Source organism: Setaria viridis, chromosome 3 (assembly GCF_005286985.2).
Source record: "Setaria viridis chromosome 3, Setaria_viridis_v4.0, whole genome shotgun sequence".
Classification (NCBI taxonomy): Eukaryota; Viridiplantae; Streptophyta; class Magnoliopsida; order Poales; family Poaceae; genus Setaria; species Setaria viridis.
In genome coordinates, this window is record NC_048265.2 from 46,328,247 (window position 1) to 46,346,041 (window position 17,795).

A 17,795-nucleotide genomic window follows, 5' to 3' on the forward strand; every position below is an offset into this window, starting at 1 on the left:
CTGGCGTGGGCGGGCCAAAACCCATCAAGCTCGGATCGGGCTTAAAATGCTCAGGTCTACCGTGTCTCCCCCATCATCTGTACTCGCATATATCCCCTGAACAGCAGATCGTTAGCATTTTCATCATATTCGATCTTTCCACAGGTGATGCTGGTACAAAAACAAGTAAACCGCGCCCTCGATGTGGTGGTGTGCACAAAAATTTTAACTTTACATTCGTAGATATTTCACACGTTACCATGCATGCATGCTCAGAGACCAAATGTACCGACAAAAAAGCAGAGAGCAAAATTAGAATCTTGATCCCTAATGGCTATGCAGCAGGTTCAAAAGGCAGGCGCTAAGAACTTATATCTCTACTTTATTGTCAGCATCACGAACCATAAGGTATAATTAGTCTCTTCAAAATTATATTCATATATATACTGTACGCAGCGTCAGCTCGAGAGCTAGGAGCTGTGCAAGCCACCTATCAGGAAAGAAAAAACAATAAGTGGTCCAATAATAACCGTCATGTATCAGTGCACCGTAATTCAAAACCACCGCACTAGTCTACCAGATAATCCATCCACAAATTAATTATAACTTTTTTTAGATTTTTCTCAAGTCAAACTTTTTTTCAAGATAAAAAATTCATAAAGATGGACAACGTAAAAAAACATATCACTAGTTTTATCGTAAAACCAATGATCTTAATGTGTAACTATTTCTATTAAAAATAAATTTATTTATAAGTTAAAAAGGTTTGACTTAATTAGGATAAACCTAAAAGTTCTTCTATTTGGAACGAATTGAAGTGAGTACACCTATCTTGGACAACTCTTTTGTAGCTTGAAAGCAACTGTGCATGATGTGCACGGCTGCTTTACCCGAGTTAAGGAGATGCCGCATGTGATAATCTCCGTCTGACTACTCACTGATACGTACTAGAAGTCTGTTGAATGTAAACTTTCGTGCATGCTTCTTCTACCGTCGCTGAAATATCCAACTGCTGCATGGCAACCGATTCTCTTATATTAACTATATATTGTGTCAGTGGTTCAAAGCTACCATTTTATTTACACAGCAGCAGAAGGCGACGTAGCCGAGCTTTAAAAATCATTAGGTATTTTTTCCATAAAGGAAGGTTTATTGATTCAAGATTGTTACATCGAGTTGATAAAAAAATCATTAGGTATTGGTAATCATAGATAATGGCGCTAAGTTAGTCCTTAAGGAAAATGATAGAATCCTATGGAACCCCAGCATATAGCCTGCTACTCTTTCTTCGCTCTTGCATCGCGTAAGAATTCATTGAATGTGTTAACAACTTAACATGAAGGTAGCTTTTAAGAACATGCTGCATGTTAAATATTTATATATTGGCTTTTAAGAACACCCTAAAATCACTACCGAAAAACTTAACATTTGTCCCGAGACTTAGTACTGGTTGGTTTTTGATCCGGTACTGATGTGAGCATTAGTACCAGGTCTAACGGTTAGTTCCCCAGTAGCGCCCTGTGACACCCATTAGTACTGGGTGAAGGCTGAAAGAAAGGAGGAAACGTGGTTGCCTATCTTGGCTCGCCACGACACATTTATAAAGGGTGAAATTCACCAAGAGATTTACATTGATATGGTTGTGATCATCTAGGACTAGTTGGCTTCATATATTTGAAATACAACAGGACATACCCTATCTCTAAGCAAACCTATCCACACTTGACCAGATCACAACCGCCTAAGAACCATAGAGTCCAAACAGGTTACAAACATATCTTTTAACATCCTCCCCCAATCTAAACTTCTCTTCCTTTTGAGATTTAGATTGCTCTTGAATTCTTCTAGCTTACCTGCCGATAGTGCTTTCGTGAATCCATCTGCAACTTGATCATGAGTAGACACAAAACACACTTGCAATTGCTTCTTAGTTACCCTCTCTCGAACAAAATGAAAATCAATCTCAATATGCTTAGCCTGTGCATGAAAGATCGGATTAGCTGAAAGATAAGTGGCTCCTAAATTGTCACACCACAAAATTGGAGGTTGCACCAGCCGAATACCAAGCTCCAACAGCAAACCAAACCAACTCAACTGTAGCATTAGCCATAGATTTATACTCTGCTTCCGTACTAGATCTAGATGCAGTAGCCTGCTTTCTAGCACTCCAAGGAACAAGATTAGGACAAGAAAAATTGCAAAACCTCTAGTAGACTTTCTATCATCAATACTTCGAGCCCAATCAGCATCAAAGAAAGCACTCAAAACCATAGAGCTTGACTTCTTAATATGTAACCCAATATTCAATGTAAATTGCACATAACGAAGAATTCTTTTAACAGCAATCCAATGAACTGAAGTTGGTGCATGCAGAAATTGACATACCTTATTAACCGAAAAAGCGAGATCTAGTCGAGTGAGAGTCAGATATTGCAAAGCTCCAACAATGCTTCTATAACGAGTGCTATCTTCCAAACCAAGCGGATGACCCTCAAAACTTGAGAGTTAGACAACGGAGTTGTAGAGCCCTTGCACTTATTCATGCCAACACGCATTAAAATTTCTTGCGCATACTTTTCTTGAGAGAGTAACAAACCATCATTACTTCTTTGAACTTCAATACCCAAAAAATAATGCAAGTCACCAAGATCTTTTAAAGCAAAGTCCTTGCGCAGATCAAGTAATAAAGCTGAGATTGCTTCACTAGAAGAGCTAGTAACAATAATATCATCAACATATATGAGCATGTAAATAATTACTCTTGATTTTTGATAAATGAATAGTGATGTATCTGATTTTAACACAACAAAACCAAGCACAATTAACTTAGTGCTCAATCTTGCATACCTGGCATGTGGAGCTTGCTTAAGACCATAAATTGCTTTATCAAGCCTGCACACCAGATGTGAGGTGCCATCTTTCTCAAAACCTGGAGGCTGTTTCATATAAACCTCCTCTTCCAGAACACCATGTAAAAACACATTCTAAACATCCAATTGTCGTAAGCACCAACCTCTAGATACTGCTAAAGACAAAACTAGCCTCACAGTAGCAATCTTGACATCTGGACTGAATGTGTCCTCGTAATCAATCCTATATCTTTGTCGAAAACCTTTCGCTACCAATCGTGCCTTATATCGATCAATTATTCCATCAGCTTTCTTTTTGACTTTAAAAACCCATTTGCAGTCAATTAGATTACAGCCATCCTTAGGCTCAACAAGATGCCATGTATTGTTTCTGAGCAATGCTATATATTCTTCTTGCATAGCGTGCTTCCATCGAGAATTACCAAGTGCTTCTTGCAAATTTTCTGGTTCACCAGTAGCACAAAAGTTTCCATATCGAATAGTCCCATCGTAAACCTTTTGGGTTTGACAATACCATGTTGGAGACGAGTGCGCCGCTGCTCAAAATTCTGCTCGAATGCACCAGATCCAGCAGCCATAGAAGATCCAGGTGGTTCTGTTGCTGGCGCAGACGATGGCATAGATGAAACTGCCTGTGGACGTGGCAGTGGTGGAGAAGCGGGCTCCACGCGCGCAGGCGAACCAGTGCTTTCGAGCCCCCCACGCGTCGTAGTGGGAGCGGAGGAGGCGGAACCAAACACGCGCGCGGGCGAAGTGCTACGTTCAGGCCCACGCGTCGCGCTGGGAGCGGCGGAGGCAGGACCAGGCGTGAGTCCGGCTGGCACAGAGGCGGGCTCCAGGCACGCGCGTGGGCGAAGCAGCATGCGTCGCACTGGGGTTAGCGGCAGCGGGGACAGGCAGATCCGGATCAGCTGCGGCCGGATGTGCAGCGCTAGAACCAGAAGCGTATACTCCTTTTCCCCCTCCAATTTGCTCCAAATTTTCTGAAGTAAGTTCTTGCACAGAACCAATGATCTCACAAGAACCATCAGGTAAATTAGCATCAGTAGGCACACAACTTACACCCCATAGCTAAGCAAATGTGGAGGCAAAAGAAAGATCTCTTTATGGAGTTGGGTGCTAGCATTAGGATTGAGATGAGCAAAGGGGAAGAATTCTTCATCAAAGACGACATCCCTAGAGATGTTAGATGTAGATGCGACTAGACGAGATGTTAAGACACTTAAACCCCTTGTGCATAGCACTATAACCTAGGAAACCTAGGAAGGTGCACCTAGTGGAGTGAAAAGCAAGCTTGCGTTAGTTGTATGGGCGCAAATTGGGCCAACAAGCACAACCAAACACTCGAAGAGACTTATAATCAGGTGTCTCATGAAGAAGATGAGTGACAGGAACCTCATAATTAATGACTTTGCTGGGGAGAAGATTAATAAGGTAGGTTGCGGTTAGAAAGGCATGATCCCAATACTTTAGGAGCATAGATGCATTAGCAAGAAGAGTGAGGCCTACCTCAACTATATGACGATGTTTTCGTTTGGCCACGCCATTTTGTTGGTGAGCATGAGGACAAGAAACACGATGGGTGATGCCTATGCGTTGGAAGAAGGAATTTAGCTTCTCATATTCACCTCCCCAATTCGACTGCATGGATTTGATTTTGCGGCTGAATTTTCTCTCAACGAGTTGTTGGAAGTTATGGAAGACTTGAAAGACATCAGATTTTTTCTTTAGTAAATAGATCCAAGTGTACTTGCTGAAATCATCGATGAAGCTAACATAATAGTTGTGGTGCCCAACAGACACAGGAGCTGGTCCCCAGACATCAAAAAAAAATCAAGTGGAAATTTAGATGTACTATGTGATATAGGATAGGGCAACTGACGGCTCTTGGCCATCTGACAAGAATTACAAATAGACTCTAAAGTTTTATCACTACTACAAGAAAGTTTATTTAAATTAATAATTTTCTCTACGATAGAAAAGCTGGATGACCAAGCCTACTATGCCAGCGAGTAGCTGAAGGAGTAATGGTCGAAAAAACTTGTTTTTTGGAATCTTCTGGAGCTATGCGTGATCCTAGGGGATAGAGGCCTCCTCGGGATCTACCTTGATGAATGATTTTCTTCATTTGCTGGTCCTTTATGCAAAAGAAATTTGAATGAAATACTAATTAAGCATCATTATCTCGAGCTAGTTTGTAAACAGATACTAGATTCTTGCTAACCTAGGAACATGAAGAATATTTTTTAGGATAATATTTTTGCTAGGGGTATGTAAAGTTGTATGACCAATATTGCTAATTTTCATACCTGCTCCATTGGCCGTATGCACTTGATCACACCCATTATATTGGTCATGGACGGTCGTCTTCGCAAGCTCACTAGTGACATGATCCGACGCCCCATTGTCGACGTACCAGTTTGTGTCATATCCATAGCCAGTAGTAACTGCCCCTGCAGTCTTCTGATTTTGTTGATCCTCATTATCGTCGTATCTATACCAACAACGATCTACTTCATGTCCTGCTTTCTTGCAAATCTGACATACAATCTTAACATTGCAAAGCTTGATCGAGTTGTTTTGGCCAAAGTTACTATTGTTATTGCCACGGTTTGGTCCACCGTGACCACCATAGCTACGACCACGGCCACGGTTGCCATGACCACAGCCACGACCACCATAATTATTGCCATAGCCGCCGCGTCCTCGACCAGCCATATTTGCTGACGACTGAAACTAGCCACCCTCTTGATACATCTCCATGCGTTGATCATAGGTAAGAAATTGGGAGTACAAATCACTCAAAGAAAGATCAGCCCGACCAAGCATAGAAGACACAAAGGGATTGTAATCAAAATCAAGACCATTCAAAATAAAGTGAATCATCTCATCGTCATCTATGAATTCCCCAACTGTGGCCAATTCATCCTTAAACGAGCACATCTTAGTGAAGTAAGCTGAGGTCGACATATTACCCTTCTTCATCGTAAATAGTAGAACACGCAAATTTGCAATCCGTGCCTTGGAGTGCGTCGAGAACATCCTCTCAAGCGCCTCCCATGCCTCTGCTGCTGTCATCGTTGTTGCCACCGGTGCTAACGCATCCTTGGTGAGAGAATTCAGCAGGTAGCTCAGAACCTGCTGATCTTTTGCAACCCTGGAGTCATACTTGACGTTGTGGACGATCTCCTTCTTGCCATCCGCCTTGACCACCTCCACAGTTTTGGGCGGCACAGGGTTAGATCCATCTAGGATCCCCATGAGTTGAGCTTCTCGTATAGCAGGAAGAAATTGGGCCTTCAATAGTAGATAGTTGTCACGGGTCAATTTCTCGAAGACAAGCCCAAGAACCGGCACCGGCATACTGGAGGAAGTTGACGCCATGCTTCTAGTTTTTTTTTGTTTTTTTTCTTCTTTGCCCAGAAGCTTTTGGCGCAAGCTGTTGCTGACGCAAAAGAAAAATTCCTATCGCCTGAAGTTGTTGATGGCGCAGGCTTGCTGACCGGAAAAAGATTCCTGTCGCCGGAAGTGGAAAAAATTCCTGTCGCCGGAACTTGCTTCTGTCGCAGAATTCGCGAGTTTGGTATGTTGGTATGTTTAGGAAAAGGATGACGTGATTACCATGAAAGAAAGGAGAAAATGTGGTTGCCTATCTTGACTCGCCACGGTTACACGTTTATAAAGGGTGAAATTCAACAAGAGATTTACATTGATACCTAGGACTAGTTGGCTTCATATATTTGAAATACAGCTGGACATACCCTATCTCTAAGCAAACCTATCCCCACTTGACCAGATCACAACCGCACAAGGAGCATAGAGTCCGAACAGGTTACAAACATATCCTTTAACAGAGGCTTCATCCGGTACTAGTGGTCACCCATTAGTACGGGATGAAGCCTCCAACCGATACTAATGTGCCTAAAGGTCTTTAGTACCAGGTGGAGGCTTCACCTGGTACTAATTGGCAACTTTTAGTACTGGTTGAAGTCCCCAACCGGTACTAACTGCCTGTCGGATTTAGTAGCCCAGCAGTCCACCAGGGGGTTATCCAAGTGGTTGATTTGTAGGTGGAGGGGATTGTGAAATGAAGAACTCAAAGGTGATCATGAGAACATGAAAGACATAAGGGTTTTAGACAGGTTCGGGCCTCCGAAGAGTAATACCCTGCGTCCTGTATGCTGGTGGTTTGTATTGCTTGAGAGTTAATGTTGGATTGATAGGATGGGATGCCCTCGGGAGGTGTCCTTAGCTGCCTTATATAGGTTGACGACCTAGAGTTATAATCGTTTGAATCTAATCTAGTCAGTTGTTATACGATAAGCAATATGAGTTGGATTACAACATATATCCCGTAATATCTAGGCTGATTTGAATCGCACAGCCTCCTTGACTTGTGCTCTAAGTATCTTCATATCCTTGGCCCGCACGTTCTGGCCGGCCGGGCCCACTTGCCAGGGCCGACCGGTATCCTGGTTGGTAGGGACCTATGAGGTACCCATATCCCTCAAGCTCTCGAGCGATGTGTAGGCGAACAGGAACCTGAGGACATCGCGGTGAAGCTTGGAATGTGGTCGGCTGAAACTGTGATGGCGTCATAGTGACGGAGAGGCTGCGTAGTGCTCAAAAAGAAGAAAATCCGAGCAGAGCCATACATGCAGAGCAAAGTTGAGTGCCGAGTTGGTGGATGGGGGACATCCAGTAAGTCGAAGCGAAGGATATGGAGAGTGTGGGAAGACGCACTCCATATGGAGTAGCCCCCGAGCATTGAAGCGATTAGTATAATCGGTCCAATGGTCAAAGAAGAAAAAGTTGATCCCGAAAGTAGGTCCAAGTGCCTGAACACAAGGATAGGCGAAACCACATAGGCCTGCCGACCAGAAATAGGCGCCCAGCTCCCAAGGACGAGGACTGGTGGAGCTACGGAGGCACGCCGACCTGAAAGAGGCGTCCAGCCCCTGAGGACGAGGACTGACAGAGCCATGAAGGCACGTTGACCTGAAATAGGCGCCAACCCCCTGAGCATGAGTGCGAGGACTGGCGAAACCATGGAGGCACGCTGACCAGAAATAGGCGTCCAGCCCCCAAGTACAAGGACTGGCAGAGCCACGGAGGCACGCCGACCTGAAGTAGGCGCCCAGCCCCCGAGTACGAGGACTGGCGGAGCCACGGAGACACGCCGACCTGAAATAGGTGTCCAGCCCCTAAGTACGAGGACAGGCGGAGCCATGGAGGCACGCCGACCTGAAGTAAGCGCCCAGCTCCTGAGCGTGGGAGCTGGACGAGTCGTGGAAGTACGTTGAGTCGCCTCCCGCCCCGAGCTAGAGAGGTCGGCTAGGTGACGGGAAGCACACCGAGTCGTCTGCAGCACCCAGCCCCCGAGCTTGGGAGCCAGACGAGTCTTGGAAGCACATCGAGTCGCCTACCGTCCCGAGCCAGAGAGGTCGGCCGGGCGACGGGAGGCACGTCGAGTCGTCTGCGGCGTTCAGCCCCCGAGCCTGGAAGCTGGACGAGTCGTGGAAGCACGTCGAGTCGCCTCCCACCCTGAGCCATGATGCTATTTTTTTTACATGTTTCAGTTTCAATTTACCCCACACGGCTTTCTCTTTAGCCCTTGGGTATGGCAGGACCAAGACCAGCCTCAAGATCTCTGGCCTCATTGGTATCGATCCTGTCGCTGGCCAAGACAAGTCCTCACAAGTCTCACCCAAGATCCTCACCTACGAGCGCTCCTCTTTCGACATAGCCATGCCGGTGTTGGTCATCGGCACCGGGCTGAGCGAACAGAAGAGGCACGAGCTCCTCCCTGGCTCTGCCTGTGCCCCAAAAGATGTCAACCACCGGGAGTTCTACAGGGAGTGCAAGCCACCCTGCTACCACATCGTGACTAGGGACTATGGGCATCTGGACATGCTGGATGATGAATATGCAGCAGCACTCTTCAGGTATTTCTGCAAGGAGGGGAAGAACTGCAAGGAGATCATGAGGAGGAGCGTTGCTGGGATCATGGTCGCCTTCTTGAAAGCCGTGCTTTCTGGAGAAGACGGTGATCTTAGGGTCATACTGAAAGATCCTGGGCTTGCTCCAGCCAAACTCAATCCAGTTGAGTACCGTTTGGCATGAGCAGCAGGAACAGGATCACGACTCACATGGAGTCATGCAACAGTCAAATGCTTGAATAAGTTGTATGTGTGTTGCTACGTCCAACTGATATAATGAACTAAATAAAACTGCCAAGCCTTTGATCTGTATGTTGTTGGATCTTTGCCATGTCTTTTTTTTTGTGAAAAGGGATATTTGCCGCGTCTGTGTACTGTGTTGGTATATGAAAATAAATAATTCCACTTGTAATAATGACTGCTAAATTGCAATACTGTCACATTTTGACCAAAATTTTTGCAAACTTTATATACTTCGACTACCAATAGTTTTTAAGGTATTTATAAATCAAATGTGTAGATTTTCAAAGTATAGTTTCGTATACTTATAAATATATTCTAATCAGAAAAATAATGATCAAAGTTAAAAACTTGAGTAAAAAAGTCAACAATGTCCCGTGTTGCCGCCATCTGCAAACAACTCACATGTATATCATTTCCTTAGCACAATGCTCAACAGGGAGCCACCGAAATATTAATGAATACAGAAACTGCAGTAAAAATAGTCAGAAAAGGCACGTCATCTGCAACATATACCACGACAGTGACAACATTCAGAGAATGTGGCATTGGCGTTACCACTGAAACATAACCGAACAGGATAGAAAGGAGGATTTTGCAAATCCCGTTTAACATATGCTCTGTATGTGAGTATTTACAGAAGTATATACAGCCAAATTGACTGGGAGCTTCAGAGCATCAGTAGTACTAAAATGAGTGAATGCAACTGAGCAGAAATGCTACTGCACTGCACTGTTATAGCGCCAAGAAGTGACTTGAGTTTCTAGCTGATGAACCTACTACATACTACAACCAATGATCTGAATAAAATGCACGTATTAGTCCAAGACTGTCAGGAAACAAGGGACCAGCTTTGCTTGCTGAACGTTGCTCGGCGCACAACCTGGTTCAGAATCGTCAGATACAAATTTCACAATTCACAACCGGCCGGCATGAACAGCAGGAACTGGAAACCAAGAACAACTCGGAAGCAGAGTGTGGAACGACCAGAACGGCAGAGCCAGACACGAGCACACCACTGAAAAGCACTGAATGCAGCCTTGATACCACATCCAAAAGGAAACTGATAAAAGATAGGAAGATTGGCAGATTGCACAAGCGTCAGGTTGTAGTGCTTGAGTGCAGTCCCAATGCAGATACTAGTGGTGTTCTTGTGCACATGCACCGCCAAAACTCTATTATGCCTACCATTCCACATGCCAAATTGGCCGAGCATGAGGTTAGAGATGGTGATGTCTCGGATAGGGTCGGGGTTTGGTGCAGCCATGAACTAAAATCACCAAGAAAAAAAAACCTTCACATCGATGCAAGATTTATCACTAGGAAATAACACAATAAAAGGTGCACGCTACTTGCCTCCTCCTTCACGATTTGCCATGACCTGGATGAAACTGCTTCACCGACTGAACCAAATCACACGACGAATTGTTGAAAACCACAGAACAGCATAGGTATCATCAAATTCGACCTACAACTAGCTGCCATGATGGGCAAAAAAGAAAAAGTGGAGTCTCCCAAATCCATCGTTGCGGCTCGATCCATCGGCGTGGAGAATGTTCTCAGTAGTTACATGCTGTGAGGGAGACCAAACTCTCGAAGTAAGGCACAACGTATTGTAAAAGGTCTTGCGATTGTCCCACGTACTTGCTTCCGTCGGGTCGCGTGTACAAGTCCACCATTTTCTCTCGAGTGTTGTTCGGAACGGAGCACCAGAACAGGTGGTTGTACGAGTACTCTCCAGCCGCTCTGAACAACATCTTGCCCCCATCGGAGATCACCGGCCTCGAGTAGTAGATGAGATTGGGATCTGGGTGGAGATCAATGCGGCAATGCAACGACCACTGCAGCTCATCATGCCTATCATCTGCTAGCCAGACATGGAAGGACGCCTCTGCAGCAGCGTGGACGTAGCACAGCTTCCCGTCCAGGTCCACCATCTCGTGGACGCTGAGATGGTCACGGCCGACCGGAGGGCGTGACACCACGGCGAACGTCCTGCCCTGCAGGCTGAACCGCATCAGTCGTGGCTTCGGCACGTCAGAATGCCAGTAGAAGGCGCGCCGCGTGCACATTGGCATCAGAATCCCGACGGCGTGCGGCGGGTCTTGGGTGAGCTCCCAGGAGCCGGCGCCGATCGTGAACACCTCGTGGCCGATGTCGTAGTCCTGAGAGTACTCGCCAGTGACGTTGTTGAAGGACTTCTCGCCGTACGCCCTGTAGAAGTACCTGCCAACGACGTAGCAGTTGCGCCATCGGTCGAAGCCAAGAGCCACCGGCGGGACCAGCAGGTCTCTATCCTGTAGCTCGGCGTTATGTCTGCCGAGCGGCAGCGCGACGAACTCTCCGGTGGCCGGGTTGCAGACGAACACCCTGTCCGTGGCCGTGGCGATCGCGACCAAGCCGTCGCAGTGCGTTGGTGCGATGCGGCGCGTGATGCCTTCCGGCCACGCCTTCTCGAAGATGAGCTCGGTCTCGGTGGTGCCTGGCGCCGGTGCCGGTGGGAGCATGAGGCGGTGGAAGCTGATCTCCGTGGAAGTGGCGTAGTCGTCGAGAGGGTCTACCTCGCGAGGGACGGCAAGCACGGAAGGAGGCCTCGTGCGGGACAGCTCGAGGTGGCGGCGGACGAAGCTAGCGCCGGTGATGCCGGCGCGCCAGGAGCGGCGGAAACACCCGCAGCCACTGCCGGAACCAGTAGAGATGCCGAGTGTATTCCATCGGGTACTCGGCAAACCTCTGGTTTACCGAGTGCTCTTAAAAAACACTCGGCAAACGAAATGCACTTAGTAAAAACAGTATTTGCTGAGTGTCCTATATCAGACACTCAGCAAACAACAAGATGACACTCGGCAATAAATTGACACTCAGCAACAAGATATCACGTGATCGGCACGCGTGACGGCTGTCCGAATGGCGTGCCGGCTGTTAGCACTTTGCCGAGTATCCGTTAGTGACACTTGGCAAAGTGGTAAAGTGCTACTTTGCCGAGTGTTTTTCCTCGGCACTCGGCAAAAATATAAGTTTGCCGGGTGTTTTTTAGCACTCGGCAAAACTAAAAAATTTTTCCTCTTCTGCCCTCCAAACTTTTTCAACTCTCCACATACAACATGTGGTACTACATGCTAAAAGTTGGTATATTTCTCGATCTGTTTGCTAGCGGGCGAGGGACTTGGCGGGGAGGCGGACCAGGACCTCGTAGATCAGCACATCGTCCAGGACGGCGGCGCACCTCTCCGGGCGCACCATGCTAGATTGGATACTTAATTCTTGATCGAGTTAGGGCACCTGTATGCGTAACGTGGGAGATAGTTTTGATTTTTCCTCAAAACTATCTATTGGGGGTTTTACTAAAAGTTTATTTCACCAAAATCATATCACCTCATAGCAGATCCCTGACAATAAACTCCCCAATACTTCAAATCTGACAACGTCAGCACATGTAGGCGCCTCATTCCACACGCAAAGTGTAGCTCTGTAGGGTAACTCCCGTTGAGAGGTGTACACAAATACGTAGTCGATGCATTGCCTGCATGCGGAAAACAAGTCAGAAAATAATTAGAAAAGTGACTTAGCTTGATTCATGGATGATTTTCGATGAAGCCGTGTCGATTGTTGATGAAGCCAACTAGTCAGAGTTGATTCCGACTAGTTGTTGATCACGTGGAACCTGTCCTCAACAAGTTTTCTAGTCCAGACAAGGAGTCAAAGTAGACCGTCCCCGGCTAGTTTTCTAGTCGAGACGAGTAGTCGAAGTAGACCGTTCTCGACTAGTTTTCCAGTCAAGACGAGTAGTCGAAGTAGACCATCGACGACTTGATTATTTGCCTCAATCTGTGTGTGACTTGATTGATGAGCCGTATGCAGCAGCCTGCAGTGGAAACCGACTTGGTGTTTGATTGCAATGCAGAGCGCATCAATTCTATCTCAACGTAGATTTGTCTGCTCAGAACTCCGACTCAGTGAATTGTGTCTTGTCGAGTAGATTGATCTTGACGATGAGGTCATTCAAGATCGCCCGATGATCTCAACGATCTCCCTATTGGGGATAGATCCCTAGTACCCGCAAGGAAGGAAGAAAATGAACTCCTACTAGGATTCCCCTGTAATTCTACTAGGACTCATATCATGTACTCCTATTAGGACTCCTCCTTGTAACCGACTAGTAATTCTACCCCCTAGAGTATATAAGGGAGGGCAGGGATACCTAGATCGGCAGGCTGAGAATCGTCACCAATAGCCTACAACTAGGCTACTCAATACCAAGCACAGGGTGCAATATACAACACTCTAAACAGGACGCAGGGCATTACGATACTCTGGCGGCCCGAACCTATATAAATCCGTGTCTTGTGACCTCACTTTTACCTTCAAGTTTCAGGTCCGTTGATCCCCCGCCAACAAATCAAGTACCTCAGGTACTCCCTCGGTAGGTTGCCGGGTATAAAACACCAACAACTAGCGCGTCAGGTAGGGGTGATCGTCAAAATCATCGGGCGAGCTTGAAGGACCTCATCTTCAAAATCAATTTACTCGATGAGATGCAAGTCACCGAGTTCCGATTCGAAACAAGTCGCCGAGGTCCAATTCGCAGCAGAGTCGAGAAGCTTGTTTTCCAATTCTATCCGCAGAAGCCACCAGTGCCGAGACAGAATCCAAAATGGAATCTCACTACATTCCATGTCCAAGTCAAGACGGAATCCGAATCAGAGCCGAACCGCATGTAACAACATGCGTATCTGTTTCGGCTTGAAATTCAATTCAAGCAAAATTGCTATGCGGGCAAGGAAGATGTACCAAGGAAGCTACCATGTACATCAACGATCGTACCAAACAAGATTTCAACTCACGCGGCAACACCTACAATCGGCAAGCTAACACGCCAACGACAATCTCGACTACTTCGACTACTTGTCTCGATTAGAGAACTAGCTGAGGGCGAGCCTCACACTGTTGACAACTAGTTGGAATCAACTCTGACTAGGTGGCGACAACCAACAACCAGCAACGTCGACCTCACCATGACGAACGATAACCCGTCGACGGCTACTTCGACTACCTCGCCAACATCCAGTCGCCGACAACTACTTCAACTTCGCGAGGACGTTTGGTGACCCGCGGATGACTACTTCGACTACTCATCTCGACTAGTTACTAGTCGAGTATGACTACTTCGACTCCTCGTCTCGACTACTTCGATGGGCGACTCACCGACGACTACTTCGACTACGCCATGATACTCATCGACGACTACTTTGACTACCCATCTCGACAAAGAAAATTAATCGGGGCAAACTTCGCACCATCAACAACTAGTCGGAATCGACTCCGACTAGTCGGCTTCATCAACAACCATTGCGGTTTCATCGATGACTGCCACGGCTTCGTCGACAATCGTCCACGAATCAAGCTAAGTCACTTTTTCTAATTATTTTCCAGCTTACTTTCCGCTTGCGCACAACATGCGCTCTACTCGTCGGAGGGTAGCAAACTTTTGCGCACAACACGCACTCTACTCACTGGAGGACAGCAAACTCTTGCGCGCAATCACGTAGTCTCTTTTATCGCAATGTCAACTACTCATTTTTGTCTTCTTTTAAGGTCACTAATCTTCTCGAGCAGAACACGCCTTAATTCGTAAAAGCTTCGGGTGCACCTATCACGCCTAAATGCTAGCACACGTTCACGAGAAAGCTCTCAGCTATGCAAACAGTACTTCCAATACGCGTATACGAGACGAAGATCTCACACACGCAATGGCAATGGCTAAACGGGAAATGAGAGCCTAAACGTAATAGGCTAACTATTCGGGAAGAATATGACTGAAACAAGAGCATGACACATAATATTGATCACTGAATAAATTTTAGCAGTTGCAATAACCTACAAAAATGCTACATAATGTACGCATCTTTTCTTTCAGATCAAGATTCAGCAACGACGCTTCAGGACGCTAAGCGTACCTCCAACGGCACAGCTAGTTCCCAAACTCAAGGGCTAAGCACCAATTACTACTCGGAATATCTCCAATGGCTCAGCTAGCTTCCAAGCTCGGGGGCTAAGCGCCAATAACTACTCAACGTGGCTTACACAGCTCCCCTGGCGCATAAGCTCGGGGGCTCGACACCGCAAAACTACTCGGATGATGACTTGCGTGAAGATTCAAGACCCTCGGATTGATTATTCAATCGTTCCAAGGCTTAGGGGCTGATAAGCTACACCCAACAATTAAATTTTTCAAAGTGAAAGAATAAGATTCAAGATTTTGACCCTCAGCCTAATTCTACGATTCAACCTAAGGCTCGGGGGCTACTCCATATAGAGTGTGATTTTTGTCACCCTCCATATATGAAGATTACAATATTAAGATGATCACGGCTTTGAGCACACCATAGCCTCATGGCAGCTTTGAGAAACTTTGAAGATTCAACTGGATAAAGTACTCAAAGAGCATCAAAACTACTCGGCGAGGATCTTAAAACTACTCGAAGACTACTGCATTCGACTATGAGGCGCTCGGGAGCTTGTCGGGGATAGATCCCCAGTACCCACAAGGAAGGAAGAAGACAAACTTCTACTAGGATTCCCCTGTAATCCTACTAGGACTCATACCATGTACTCCTATTAGAACTCCTTCTTGTAACCGACTAGTAATCCTGCCCCCTAAAGTATATAAGGGAGGGCTGGGGTACCTAGATCGGCAGGCTGAGAACCGTCACCAATAGCCTACAACTAGGCTACTCAACACCAAGCGTAGGGCACAATATACAACACCCCAAACAGGACGTAAGGCATTACGCTACTCTGGCGGCCCAAACTTCTATAAATCCGTATCTTGCATCCTCACTTTTACCTTCAAGTTTCAGGTTCGGCGATCCCCCACAGACAAATCAACTACCTCGGGTACTCCCTCAATAGGTTGCCGGGTATAAAACACTGACACTCCCCTACCTAGCATGCCAGATGTCGGTGTTTTATACCGACAACCTACCGAGAGGGTGCCCGAGGTAGTAGATTGGTTGGTGGGGAATCGCCAGACCTGGAACTTGAAGGTAAAAGTAAGGACACAAGATACGGATTTATACAGGTTCGGGCCACCAGAGTAGTGTAATACCCTACATCCTGTTTGGGGTGTGGTATATTGCACCCTGCACTTGGGTGTTGTTTGGTGTTGAACCTCTTGGTGGTTCTGTACGAGTTTTGAGCTATGTTGTCTCTGCCAATCTAGGGACCTCTGCCCTCCTTTATATACTTCAGGGGGCAGGATTACTAGCTGATTACAAGGTAAGAGTCCTAGTAGGATTACATGGTATGAGTTCTAGTAGGATTACAGGGGAATTCTAATAGGAGTCTACCTTCTTCCTTCCTTGCGGGTACTGGGGATCTATCCCCAACATGTGCAGGAAGCTCTAGCTTTTGATTGGCAACGGTAAACCATTCCTTGTGCCAATTTTTGTTGGACTCCTTCAATTCTAGGTCAAAGTACTCGGCTACTCTCTTTGCCAGTAGCGAAAACCCACAACCGCCGACTACCCTCGGTTTTCCCCTTGTCAACATGATTTTTAGTTGATATAGATAATGCCAGAGGTCGAAGTGGGAGGAAATGCCGAGGTAGGCTTCACACAGATGAATTTACATGGCTACATCCAAAATCGAATTGGGGTTCGGATGTACTAGTTCAATCTTGTAGTAGTGGAGAAGACCCCTGAAGAAATCTCCGCAGGGGATTCCGAATCTCCGCTCGAAGAACAATGCAAAGATGATGATATCTTCGCTCAAATACTCCTGCCCGGCTGTCGCCTTCCAATCCAGCAACACCTTGGGACCAAGGAGGCCTCGATCGACGAGCGCTTGGAGTCGCTCCTCCATCATCACTGATTTCATCCAGTAGGTGGATGGATCTGGTGCTTGTTCCACTGCCATCTCTTGGGTTTTTACTCCTTGTGATTTGGACCTAATCACAGCGAGGCTCTTGACTCGCATGCAGTGGTGCGGCGACTAGCTTAGACGGTGGTGATGAAGCGCTCGTGAGCAGATTCAATGACGCAGCGGCGCAACCTAGGGTTCACTGGCGTGGTGGCATTGCGCTTGTGTGTGCTGTGGCGGCGGAGCGAATGGTAAACGACAGATGGAATCGTGCCTCTTCGGCTTTTAATGACACTGACGGCGTAACCCTAGCAACGAAATGCAGAATCTGTGGTCCTGCCATTTCGGTGCACGTGCGTGGGACAGAATTTGTGGGTTTTCGGTTGGACTAAACGGCATGCCTCCACGGCTCCGCCAGTCCTCGTACTCGGGGGCTGGATGCCTATTTCAGGTCGGTGTGCTTCTGTGGCTCTGCCAGTTCTCGTACTCGAGGGTTGGATGCCTATTCAAGTTGGTGTGCCTCCGCGGCTTCGCCACTTCTCGTACTCGGGGGCTGGATGTCTATTTTAGATCGACGTGCCACTATGGCTCTGCCAGTCCTCGTACTCGGGGGCTGGATGCCTACTTCAAGTCGGTGTATTTCTGCGGCTCCGCCAGTCCTCGTACTGGAGGGTAGGATGCCCAATTCGGATACTAGTGCCCCCGTGGTTCTGTTTTTCTACACATTCAGATGATGGGGCACTTGCTTGTCTACAACTTTATTTTTCTATCGTTGGTGCATGTTACAAATATCTGCGGCAACTCTAAGATAGTTGTGTCCCTGGATACCGACTAAGAAGCTACAATACAAAACAATTACAAGCAATACTTCACAAATCATGGCATCTTCGAAAAGCTCGCTGGATGA

The 17,795-nt window shown here is 46.7% G+C and overlaps 1 protein-coding gene and 1 non-coding gene across 2 annotated transcripts; one reads left to right on the plus strand and one right to left on the minus strand.

The window, feature by feature from the left end:
• Nucleotides 1-5,617: 5,617 nt before the first annotated feature.
• Nucleotides 5,618-5,753, minus strand: LOC117851127 (small nucleolar RNA Z247). The gene has a single exon (XR_004639487.1). It is a non-coding gene; the product is annotated as a small nucleolar RNA Z247 (small nucleolar RNA).
• A 1,783-nt stretch (nucleotides 5,754-7,536) lies between these two features.
• LOC117849346 (chlorophyllase-1) lies at nucleotides 7,537-8,972 on the plus strand. The gene is made up of 2 exons (XM_034730892.1): nucleotides 7,537-7,550; nucleotides 8,429-8,972. The coding sequence occupies exons 1-2, from the start codon at nucleotides 7,537-7,539 to the stop codon at nucleotides 8,970-8,972; spliced, it is 558 nt and encodes a 185-aa protein (XP_034586783.1).
• The last annotated feature ends 8,823 nt before the right edge of the window (nucleotides 8,973-17,795 follow it).